The 13,087-nt window shown below is 44.5% G+C and overlaps 1 protein-coding gene across 1 annotated transcript in view; it reads left to right on the forward strand.

The window, feature by feature from the left end:
• The window catches only part of PCSK2 (proprotein convertase subtilisin/kexin type 2), a 256,536-nt gene that overhangs the window by 195,059 nt on the left and 48,390 nt on the right, over positions 1-13,087 (forward strand). The window contains exon 7 of the mRNA XM_032859225.1: positions 4,736-4,824. Coding sequence (XP_032715116.1) covers positions 4,736-4,824 — 89 coding nt within the window. The remainder of the gene's footprint in view (positions 1-4,735; positions 4,825-13,087) is intronic.

Raw genomic sequence — 13,087 nt, forward strand, 5'->3', positions numbered from 1 at the left:
GAGGCCAAATGAAAATGGAATTGCAAAAAGATTTTCCTGACATGCAGGGGAGCAGGCACATGTGTCTGAGATAGTCATAAAGGCAGGAGAGAGGGGAAGGCATCCCAGGCAGTGGGAATAGAGCCTATGAAGGCCCCCAGGGCTGTGGAAAGACACGGTGTCGTGAACAAAGATAGGGAACCTCCACTCATTGTTTATAATTAATTAGTGTTGCCTAATTTAGCAATAAAATGTTCCTTCCCACATGTTCCTCTGAGGAGTCCTTAACATCTGCCTCGTACTTCAAGCCCACAATTAAGAGTATGGAAGCATTCAATGCCTTTAATCTGCCTATGCCAGTTCACACGCATTCATCCTCTCACCTTGGTGGGCAGTTTGATGGCAGAGCTGGGAGGGAATTAGGGCAGCTCAGTAACTGAGCCTTGGTCTCCAACCTGGCCCAGCTGCTTCGTTGCTGTGCTCCTTAGGGCTGGCACCTCTGAAACTCAACTCTGACATCTGTAAAATGGGGCAGTACCTTCTCATAACCTTCCTGAGAGGATGAAAGGGGGTGAGGCAAGAAAGGCATTGAGCATGCTCCCTAGTAGTGAACAGCAGCCCAGGAAGTGGCAGGTGGGTATTTCCCTATGTCCTTCTTCCCCTAGAACAGGGTTCTACTCAGTGTGGTCTCCATCAGTGTATCCGTGTGCTTCATGAATGCTGGCCAAGGTCCTGACTCTCCAGGCTGTCCCTACTTGGACCTTACAGGTTTGAGAGAAGAAATCTTGACAGGGCTGATAATTAAATAATAAGGAAATGAATGCTTGGCCAAATTAGACATGGCAATGACTCTAAGCTCTAATTTAAATATTTATTTGTTCGGCATCAATCATACAGCGAGAAAGCAAGCCAAATTTAATCAGTATCCATTACATTTCCATTTTAAAATATGTATGTACCTACACATAAAGGAACATGTACTTTATATGTGGTGTGTACATTATGTAAGTATATATTTAAACATATAATATATGGATTATATAAAATGCATGAGTATATATTACATAAAAATATTTAAGTATATAATTATGTACTTAAATATGTACATTTATATTTTAAGTATAATTATGTACTTAAATATGTACAGTATATCTATGAATCAACATAAAGAGTTTATATATTTCAGTATATATACATATCCAAACATACATGTGTGTACACATACATGTACACATACACACGTGTGTGTGTGTGTGTGCTTCCATGCTGGTTTTCGCAGCTTTCTTTAGCATTTCGTACAGCATTTGGAATATGATAGCCACGAAAGCCACGTTCATAGTAGCCTCTCCCATCAAGTTAAACCATAACTGGGCCCCTTCTCAAAAATCTCAAAAATCTCCTACACGGTCCATAGAAAACTTAGAGACCAGTACATAGTAGTTTGCACAGCACAGTGGTTTTCACAGATTTTTTTTTACCACAAGGGCCGTCCTCTGCAGGAACTACGAGGTTTACTTAGACCCAATATACAGATTGCATTCTTGCTCCAAAGGGAATTTGGAGCCCATAAGATGTGTAGCCCTTTGCGGAAGCAGCATCTATTTTTGCTCATATCAAGGGAAAGAAAATAAGAATATATATATTTTTTTTCTCCCCTTCCCCATCCTTGGGTACGATGTTTTTAAGAGCTGGTGTGTTAGCTTTGCTTGCCCCAAGAGGATATTGCAAAGAATACACCAGATCATGCAGAACTCTGAAATCCCAGGGCCATAGAGCCAGTAAGCTCCCTTCAGCCACGTTTTCCTTATGTACGCCATGGCTGGAACAGTGAGTGGAGAAGCCAGCCCTCACCATCCTGTCCCTTCAGCGGAGGCGCTATTCCAGCAGCCCGGATCATGTGACCCATTTACTCCTTTAGCTGCTTCCTTGACCATCAGACCAGACTTTTGGGGACTGGGGCCAGTAATCTCAGATGCCTGTACCAGTGGAAACTCCCACATTTTGAACGCTGGTTCGGGTTAAGACACAGCATCCTGATGGACTCAGAGTTTATGTTTGGTTTGTGGGACTTCACAAACTACCCCAAAACATAGCGGCCTCAGAAAGAACGAACATGTATCTGTTCACAGACCTGTAAGCTGGGCAGGGACAGCCTGTCTCTCTCCACCTGCCACTGATTGGGGTGATCTAGCTAGGTCTGGAGGAGGACGGTGTCACCCCTCACGTGTCTGGAGCCTCATCAGAGATGTTGGAACAGCAGAAATTGCTGGGTTTCTCTCTCCCCACATGCCCTTGTCCATTCATAGGCTAGCCCAAACTCCCTTACGTGTCCAGCAGAGGCAAGCAGAAGCTGACTGCCCTCTTATGAAGAGATACAGTTGTCCTTCCACTGCATTCTAAGGGTCAAAGCAAGCCCTCAATTCAAGGGGAGGGGAAATGCACACAGTAGGACTAGAACTATTTAGAACCCTTTGGTAGAAGTCAAGAGAGAGCAAACAAAAGGGAGAAAATGGATGGTGTCTGTTGCAGATAACATTCTGGAACATAAGCCACGGAAAGACCTTGCTCAGAATCCTAAGGCTAGGCAAACCTTGGAAAGATTCTCGAATGAATGTCCAGGGTTCTTAATCTGGTCAGCCTCAAATGTTCTTTCAATTCTTGAAATTGCATGCAGAACGTTGGCAGTGTATGCTTTCTTATTCCTGGAGGAAGGCGGGAAACTACAACATTCTATATGCCCTCAAAGAAGGCAATATTCCAAAAGAGCTAAGTCACCGTGATTCTATAACTGACAGGCAGCATTACACACCTGTGTAGAGAACCAGCCTTGAAAATAACTAGTAGCCCATGATGTAGGAAAGACGTTAGTGTTCAAAGCCGACAGCCAAGAAAGAATTCTGAGACGTCTTTGGTACAAAAAGGTGGTTTTATTAAAGCATGGGGACAGGATAAGTGGGAGAAAGAGCTGCACTGGGGGTCATGAAAAATGGCCCTTTATATGCTTTCAAGTTGGGAGGGGGTTAGGGAGTGTAAGCCTCCCAGGATGCTGAGTGGGCTAGCTATTGTTAAGACAAGGTCATTTATTACTGTTTAGAAAAAACTCAGTCATGAGACCCTTCAGATGTATTTTGGCGGGTCGTATGCTTGGAGGATGATTGCCGACCTATGTCTTGGATGGTGAGGGTTAAAGATAAAGGAAGTTTCCAAAGGAATTTTTAGATGTTAAAGTCGACTTACAGGAGCCTGAGGGTTGGGCTAGGATTGCCTTTTATCTTTAGCAAAGTATTAAGATCCAGGCAGTGGAGTCTCTAAAGGAAGGTCACTCTTCTTTCCAGGATTTGTCAATGGACTGTAGGGAGTAGGGACATTTGATAATTTTCCTTCTGCCTTTGTTTCCCACATCAGCCTATAATTCTAGTGCTTCAAACAAAACAGAAGTGTTCCGACCAGCACAAAACTGTCACAGAATCCTTGGTTTTCACTGGAAACCTGTAAGTGTTATTTTCTGCTGGAAGATACTTCAAATTTTAAAGTAAAGATCAAATCTCAAGGTTGGAAATGCTCAGAGAAGCCTCTTTATGGTAGAGACAAGTCAAGGTGAAGATTGGGGGGGAGGGAAGTGGGGGAAGAAAGGAGCTACACAGATGGAAAAGTGGGTGGGCCATGTGCTTGATACCACTTTGGAATGTTAGTGAGGTCCAGAGCCAATGGCCAAGGAGGAATTCTTGAGACATCTTGGGTGCAAAACTGTGATTTTGCACAGGGACAGGACCTGCCGGCAGAAAGAGGTGCACTACAAGTGTGAGGGGTGACTGATTCTAAACTTGGGATTTGGGGGAAGTAAAGGCGAGGGGAGGTTTTCAAAAGGACTTTCCTATGCAAAAGAGGACCTTTAGGACACTTAGGATTCGCCATTGTCAAGCTAAGGGTTTTTTTTTTCCTCTAGCAAAGCCTTAACCTTAAGACAGTAGAAAGTTTCCTGGAGGAATGTTCTATTTTGCCTGCCTCAAGTACTTGTCAGCGGGCTGCAGGTCATTAAGAAATTTAATTTTACTTTCCCTTCTGCCTTTGTTTCCAACAAAGGCAGGGGAGGGGAGGGTGACATTAGGGCTCTAGGAAATTGCATCTATGGGTCTCTGGAAGTTAGGCTATTGACAAGAATGCTTTTTTCCTTGGGGCGCCTGGGTGGCGACTGCCTTCAGCTCAGGTCCTGATCTCAAGATCCTGGAATTGAGCTCTTCTCATTGAGCCCCGCATTGGGCTCAGTGGGAAGCCTGCTTCTTCCTCTACCTGCTCAGCGGGAAGCCTGCTTCTTCCTCTACCACTCCCTCTGCTTGGGTTCCCTCTCTCGCAGTCTCTCTGTCAAATAAATAAATAAAAATCTTTTTAAAAAAGAAAAAAAAAAGAATGCTTTTTCCTTGTAAATCACTAAGATGTTGGTACGCTGAGGAGACTCCCATCCTGCAAAACTGTGACTTCTCTAAGGTAACCATTTTTTTGTTGTTGTTTTTCTTCCTTGCCTTAGCTTTCCGGCAGCCTGGAAGGCCTGACGAACGTCGCACAGATCCCACCTGGGGTGCAGGGGTGGGAGGTGGGGGAGGCCGTGAACTTGCGCTTTGCCCTCAGCTTGCCTTCTGCTCCCTCATAGGGCTGACTCCTGCTAACCGGACCATTGAAAAGAACCAAACTGCTTCCAGTTCACAGAATTTAAGGAGCCTTCCCGAAAGTCCCCACTTGCCTTTGTTTTTCTCCACAGCCACGGGACCCGATGTGCAGGCGAGGTTTCTGCCGCAGCCAACAACAATATCTGTGGGGTTGGAGTGGCGTACAACTCCAAGGTCGCAGGTAAGCTTTCCCTGCCAGACAGCAGGTGTGGTGCGCCAGAAAGCCTCACACTCTGGTCTCCAGCCTTGAGGGGGAGAAGGGGAGTGCTGGCAAAAATTCCCACTGGAGCAGCAGACCTGGGACTAGTAGATTTTTTTTCAAGATTTTTTTTATTTATTTGATAGACAGAGGGAACACAAATGGGGCAGAGGGAGAGGGAGAAGCAGGCTTCCCGCTGAGCACAGAACCTGATTCGGGGCTTGATCCCAGGAGCCTGGGATCATGACCTGAGCCAAAGGCAGATGCCAAACGACTGAGCCACCCAGTTGCCCCTGGCACTAGTAGATTTAGCAAGGGGGGGGGGGGGGCAAGGAACCAGTTCTTTAAATCTATCTGACAATATCAATACACTGAGGGTTTTTTTTTTTTATTCCAGTGTGCTATGGATACAGAAAAGTGCATAGGTCAGGAGCACACAGTTCAGTGAATTTTCACAAACTGACCACATCCACATAAACCGTCAAGACACAAAACATCACCAGTATCCCAAAACCCTCCTCACATCCCCTCCCTGCTACTACTCATATACATAAGAATAAGCATGAGCCTGATTTCTCACAACAAATAGGGGTCATTGCCAGCTTTTCAACTGGAATATGAATGGAATTGTACTGATTGTACTCTTTTGTGTCTTTATCAATTACATTCTAATGAGACTCCAATAAAGCCTATAGAATATAAAAAGATGTGTACAAATTACTGTACGCAAACTCTGAACTCACTTAAAAAAAAAAAAGGTTTTTTTACATAGTGCATCTCCTCTCTAAGGAAATATATTCTACCTAAAACCTGTGTATCAAGTTCCATGGGAAGGATATTTAACAATTTCACCTTTACTGGGGACTTTAGAAATGAGGATGGCAGAATCACTAGACATTTAGAAACCAGCATCTCCCTCTCCAAAAAAGAGTGGGAGAGAGAATGAAAGGGGTCCATACACTGTCAACATCCCGCTGGAGAATGGAGTGGCTCTTGGCATGGTCCACATTTTGCATCAAATTGGTTCTTAATTTATTCAAAGCTGAGTCACTCAAACTTGTTTTTCTTTTTTTACAACTCTCTTGATATTTTTTTCCTAGCAATTTAATGAAACCATAAACATACTTTGTGCTGACACTTGCATTTCCAGGGACCAAAATAAAGCCAGAACAACCTTTACAAACCCATCATTAACCTCTTCCAGAGCTGTTTGCTAAGACGCTTGCCCAAGCTGGATGCTGAATTTCACAAAAGAATACATCTGGAGGGTCTGAAATGCAAACGAGGGAAGCTTGCCCCTCCGGTTTCTGCTCTTTACTTTGTGTGCATTCAAAATGCAGGCATTAAAATGTCAGAAGCCATTATGAGCTCAGAAGAAAGAATAACACCCAGTTAATAATTTATAATGCAGGCTGGGACCTTGGGGATCTGAGGCGAGGTAGGCTCCCTATCTGCAGGATAGAACTGGGGGAAACTGAAAAATTCACACCTGGGCTTCCCATTCACTGTGATTGCCTTGGAAATAATTTGGATCCCAAAGTGTAGTTTCAAAATAGCTCTGGAGCCCAAAGTAACTGTGTTTCTTTTGAACAAGGGATTCTTAGAACTATTGCCTGCAAAACTGAGTTAGGAGCAGCTCAAGGTGTTAGGAGAGTTTACAGGGTCCCTTTCTCCATCTATCTTCTAGCCTTTTCTCTCTGGTTATTTGTGCTCTGAAAATATCTGAGCAGTTCATCAAATGGTCCTATTTTCCCTGTTCTTTTTGTATGAATTCCCTAAAAGAGAAACATAAGACAAGGATTTGAGTGTGTTAACACAAGAAATAAGAGGGCCGACAAAATGGGTTTATTCAGGATGACACAGAATTGCAATTCAGGACTTTGCAAGATATGGCAAAACCACAGGCAAATCCCACAAAGCAGTGGAATGGAGGAGGAGGAAGTTGGGAAGAGTTGTTCTGAAGGAAAGTCCTCGGGAGAAAAGCAGGAGTTCGGGGTGATTTTCACTACTCCTTGGCTGATTTGCAGGGGTAGTGGATTTCTTAAAGGATGTACATCTTTTCCAGCTGGTGCTAGAAATTATTGATTCTTTCCTGTTGACAACTCTGCTGGGATTTGTTATTGACATTTCTTCCTGTAATTGATATTGAGTGATACGGCTCCCCCTTCTGGACTCCCGATTCCATTTTGGTGAACTTTCCCTTTATTACTTTTCATTGGCGCAAGGAGTTTCTTTGGGACGTGATCCTGGGAAGCCAGGGGAGGAAAGACAGCTAAGGGAGGAGAGCCAACAAAGGGTATATAGATGAATTGGCTGCTCCTGTGGGCAAGTGGGGCCCTGAGGGACTGTTGGACACCCCACAGAATTGCCCCCCACCAAGGTGAAGAGGCTGAGGAGTTTATCCGCCGCCTCCCATCCCTCATTGATGGGGGGGTGACTCCTGCTCCCTCAGCACCCCATCCAGCTGCCAGGTCGCATGGGTGGAGCATAAATCCTGAGGCAGAGAACACACCCTCACAAAGACACCTGGAGAGGACAGCGGATGCAGGCAGGTGCAACCCCTGAACTCTGCCTCATCTGCTGACTGACTCCCAAACCCAAAGGCGAGTGAATGCAGCCTCCTACCTTAAAGACATGACCTGACCTGTGCTTTGTGGAACCCCAGCCTGCTCAGGTCTCATGGCAATGCCGAGGTTCCAGAAATAGACCAGAGCTGGTAGGAGGCGTGCCCAGCCACACAAAGGGTTTAATAAGCACGGGAGCCTCCTCTTCCACTCCCTTAGCCCCAGTTTTGCTCCTCTGGAACTACTCATGCTGATGCTAACTGTTCGAGGGGCCTAGAAGTCTAGTCCCCATCGTCCTGTGCCTGTTAACGATATCCAGTGTCCTCTGGGCTTCCCCAGAACAGCACAAGAAATTCTTCATCAGGAAGCCCTAGATTGTTACTCAGGAACTACAAAAAATGTGGCATTTCAGCCTCCTAGACCTTACACGTTTAGGGGAAACGTTTTGCTCCTTCTGGCTGGCAATCCTAAAAGTTGTCTGGTTTTTATTATTCTAAAGAAACCATGCCTTTCCAGAGACTCTCCTTGAAGGTTTCTGAGCTGGGGTGTCTAGATCGCCACCTGGTGGCCAGACAAGATCATTGCTAGTCCCTGGCGGTCTCGAGGTGTTCAGTACAAATAAGGAGATGCCAGAGGTGGGGTGGTCCAAGCCCTTCCTGCCTCTTGGCTCTCTCTTCAACCTGTCTTCAAACAAAAGGAGGCTTAAGTTAAGGTGCTGAAGAATCTTAGCCCAGGAAGAGAAAAGTGGAGATAAGATGGTAAAAGAGTCCCCTGAAGGGAAAGAAGGAAGAAAATCACACAGCATCTTTTCGTCTGCCTGCTAGCTTGTTGGGTTTCTCTCTTATTTACAAACTTTGCTCACTTTTCCACTAGGGTCCTGTCTTTTTCTTGCTGATTTGCATGTCTTCTTGGTATGTCCTCCATCTTAGCTCCTGCTCAGTTATAGGCAGTGCAAACACCTCCCCCCAATCTTTACAGGAGGTCATTTGTCCACCTGGATTTCACCTTGGTATGTCATGGTGGCCAGGGACCCAGTTTTATTTTTCTCCAAATGTGAACCAGTGTCCCAATACCAACCCTTCGATAATCCTTCCTGTCCCTCTGATTTGTGGTGCCACCTTCATCATATATTAAGTTCCTATGCACACATGCTTAGTCCCTGGGTAAATAAAATTTAGATAAAACCACCTAGCAGGTATGAATTAGGAAGTATAGCCACCCTCCTACTGATGAGCCTTTTTATCTGCTCTTCCCTCTGCCCAGAACACCTCCCCCATAGCTTTGCCTGGTCACAGCTCTCCATCCTCTTCTCCAGTTTCCCATGGCTTCCTCCAGCATGGCCTCCCACCCACCTCCTCCTCTGCACATGATAAAGCATGAGGAGTTTTTTTTCATCCCAGCACTAACCACTGTCAGCTATTGGACATATTAATGTGCGTGGTGATTTGATCTGTATCTTTCTCCCCATGAGGACAGGGGCCGTGTCTGTTTTCTCTCACCTCTGCCCCTAGAACAAGATCTGGGGCTCAGCGGATGCTCAAAGCCTATCTGCTGAGCACCAGAAAGCAAGAAAGGAGTAAAGACAAGGAAGGGTCAGTGATAAGCAGTAGAGATTCATCATCAGACGCGAGAATGGATGGATGAATGGAGTCGTGGGGTGAAGGGCTTAAAGATCGAAGGACCCAAAGCTGCCAGAATTTCTACCGGGAAGAAAACGTTATCTCCTCTTCTACCAGAACCAACTCACCTTTGCTGCTTCATCCCAATCAAATTAGTTCCAAGGAGACCTGGGCCTTCTTATACCCTCTCCCCACTTCCCTCCCTTCCAAGGGCACCACCAAAATCACTGGAAAGGGACAAAGGACCCCTCCACACCCACATCCTAGCTCCAGGCTGTCAAGCAGCAGGACCCTCCATCAACCATGTATCATTCAGGGGTCGCAAATGGAGTGTGTAAATTTCCAGCTCATCTTTTCTACTTATTCATCAGTACCTCAAAATCTTGTGCCCCAAAGATCCTTTAGTCCAAACACCCATGGATACTTGCATAAGGATAGCAACAAAATAGTACTACTACTACTAATAATAACACAGTTATTCTTTCCACTGTGTCAAACACAATGCAAAACTCCTTACCCAACCCTTTATACAATCTTATCCTACATTATTATATATAATACATATAATATTACATATTGTACATCTATATTATATACTGCCATATTAATATATTATATATTAACATTATACATTATAGTTATACGTTAATATTAACATGTTATATATTAATACATTATACATTGACATCCCTTTTTTACAGAGAATAAAACTGGGGCCCCACAGCTTGTAAGCTATAGAATAATTCTGCAGCCCACAGAGCCTGCTCCAGAAGTTCTGACCTTGGCGCCTACACTAAAATGCTTGAATAACTTCCCTTTTCCTGCCCTTCTGGGATAGCTTGGATCCAGCCTGGAGCCACATACCTGCAGTGACAAGAAACTCATTCCCTTCCAACATTGTCTGATCTGCCTTTGGATATGAGTGACTTTGAGAGACTTCCTCTAACATGAGCTCTCTCTTTGATTTCTGTTGTCTGTTGTCATGGACATAATTGTTACCACCTCTTTTAGATGACACAGGGCAGGGATGGAGGAAAGCTCCCATTAGTCTGGCTCCGAAAAAGTAAATGTTCTAAAACATGTGAACATATCCGTTTGGCATGTCCAAAAATCTTAGTGCCATCTTGAAGCTTTAATAACCTCAAAAATATGTATATTTGAGGTTTAATTATTTACATTCCCTTATCTACTTACTTACTTTCATGAATTTTGAAGAAAAAGATTAATTTTAAGTTTTTGACTTTGAAAATGCCTTTATTCAGTAATGCTTTAGAAAAATAATCTAATTCTTTTCTTCCTTTTGATTTTTAAAGATTACTTATTTATTTGAGAGAGAGAGAGAGCACATAACGGGGAGGGACAGAGGGAGAAGGAGAAGCAGACTCTCCACTGAGCAGGGAGCCCAATGAAGGAGGGGCTCGATCCCAGGACCCTGGGATCATGAACTGAGCTGAAAGCAGATGCTTAACCCACTGAGCCACCAAGGTGCCTCTCTTCCTTTTGATTTTTAAATCAGTGTTTGACATCGTCAATCAAAGGGAATAAGATAAAAAATTAAAATTAAAAATTTACTGTCCAAAATTTGCAACCCCCAAAAAAATTGTACAGCAAATATAAATAACAATGCCTTCAAAAGATGTTTCTTGAAATTTGTCAGGTTTGTACTTCTGAGATTATTAAAGCTCAAAACTGCACGAAGGCTTGGGAGATGCTGTCTCTTGCTGCCAATCCCTTCCAGCACTCAACAGTTACTGCTGGGTGCATACCATGCCCCATGTACTTGGTTCTGCTGTGGGTGGTGGGATACAGCTGTGAGGCCACCTACAGGACCCCTGTCCTCACACAGCTTAGAGTCTAAGAGAAGACACAGACAATCAGTGAAATCAGCACAGTAATATCAGCACAGTAATATCAGATACTGATCACTGCTGAGACCAGACCAAAGCGCGGTGGAAGAGAATAATCAGACTGAGGGAACGGGTAGAAATTTGAGGGTGGGAGCACCACACTGGGCTTTTGCAGAGTTCTGCAGAGCAACCCCAGGGTGAGGCCAGGCCAGGTGGCATTGGCCTTACCTGCCAGCCTTGTTAAGTCAAAGCATCTAGATTTTTGCCTTGAGCTTTGTGATGGGATCTCCTTTGTTCCACGATTCTGGAAAAGAGTTTGAAAGCCATACTGTTGACCGTTACCGAAATACCCTGAAATTTCGCGGCCACCAATGAATTGCTTCCACATATTTGGCCGACAGAACTCAAAACCTTTCCTGGGAGTTCCCATAATTTTATCTGAGTTTTAAAACAAACCAATAAAAATCTCATAGTAACACAATGATGAACGTGTTTTCAGATCCTTATGTTGGCATGAATTCGCTCCTCAGCCTGCAGACTTATATTCATGAGCATAAAAGGGGGTGATTAGCAACACTGAGGTTTGTGCAGATGCAGCATTTGCTGGTGTGGAGTACAAGTTCCCCTTTTATAATAAGGGCAGAGGTAGAAAGGATTTAACTCAAATCCCTGGGTCTTGCAGCTCTTAGAGAAGGAAGTCTCAGAGTCCCCACTGGTCAGTAGTTCGGTGATCAGACCCGCATGGTGGGGGGATAGATATGTTTGATGTGCACGCTGTGTTTCCTGATGCCATTGAATCACACCAGCCAGGAGAGCACTTTCCAACTGTGAACACACTGAGTCCTAGCCCCCGGGACTTCCCTCTCTCCCTTTGCCTCTCACCTTTACTCTTGTCTTCCCTTGTTCTCTCTTTCTTATCTGTCTCTGTCTTTGTCTCTCTCTCTGTGCCCCCTCTGTAGCTCCTACAGCATCCAGGGGCAAAGGAGAGAGAAAACCCTTGGGTAACCCTGAGCTTCTGTCTTGGCTACAAATGGTGCAGTCGCTTGCAAAAATGAATACTGTATCTCATTCAATTAATGCATGCCTCATTCCTCCCGAGCTTAACAAGATTAAAGGAATGTCGGGCGCCTGGCCCCAGAATATGAATGAGAGCCTCGCTCCCAGTCTGTGGCTGCCCCTGCGTCCCTGGATGCTGAAACAGTCAGAAGATTAATGCACACTAGTTCTGCTGTTCTGTGCAGCACAAAGGGAGCCAGGGAGGGCAAGAAGAGGAAAAGAGGCAGGGAGACAAAAGCTGCAAAGAGAGGGGTTAAAGGGCAGGACTGGATGCACCATACTGGCTGGATGATGAAATGCAGTGTTGTCTTTGTTTGGCACGTGGGACAGCTCAGGTCTACTTCTGCAGGGTTGAATTTCTCTCACCTTCTGGTTGAAGTGAGCTGTTCGGTTCTGCTCATCTAGACAAGTTCAAGACCATTTGGGTTTTCTTCTAGTGGGCAAGTGAAAACCAGCCTCTCTGCGATGTTTCCATACCCAGAAAGTGGGCATGACTTCTGGCCAAAAGAAGCTGCACTATTTGGTTTACTCTGTGATCAGCAGATCACTATTTCTGAATACATTTTTAAAATAAATAAAATACAGGGAGGCCAAAATCAAAATGGGAGGTTTTAGACTTCCTATCTCTTATAAAATGAACCATAAAACTTAGCCTTGAGGGGTGCCTGGGTGGCTGAGTCGGTTAAGCCCCTGCCTTCAGCTCAGATTATGATCCCAGCGTCCTGGGATGGAACCCCGTGTCAGACTCTCTGCTCCTTGGGGAGCCTGCTTCTCCCTCTCCTTCTGCTTGCCCCTCTCCCTGCTCTCACTCTCTCTCCTCTCTCACTTTGTCAAATAAATAAATAAAATCTGTTTTAAAAACACAAACCTTAGCTTCCAGAAAGTTCAAACCAAAAACTATGCTCCTTCTGTATGAGCTTCTTCCCATGGGAAAGGCTGTAAACTGATTATTGGACGTGTGTTGGCAAGAATGGTGACCTGATTTATGGATAGAGAAAACCCATAAATGGAAAATCTTGGCATGTTATTATTTATTCTTCTGGACTTGTCATTTCTGTTATAGAAAAAAAAATCAGCTAAAGTAATGATAACATACATCTACTCACCAAATATTTCTCAAGCTTAAAATAATGCTGATAACCTAGGACACAAGACACAT

The sequence above is a fragment of the Lontra canadensis genome, unplaced genomic scaffold (assembly GCF_010015895.1).
Source record: "Lontra canadensis isolate GAN:19392208 unplaced genomic scaffold, GSC_riverotter_1.0 scaffold16, whole genome shotgun sequence".
In the NCBI taxonomy this organism is placed as follows: Eukaryota; Metazoa; Chordata; class Mammalia; order Carnivora; family Mustelidae; genus Lontra; species Lontra canadensis.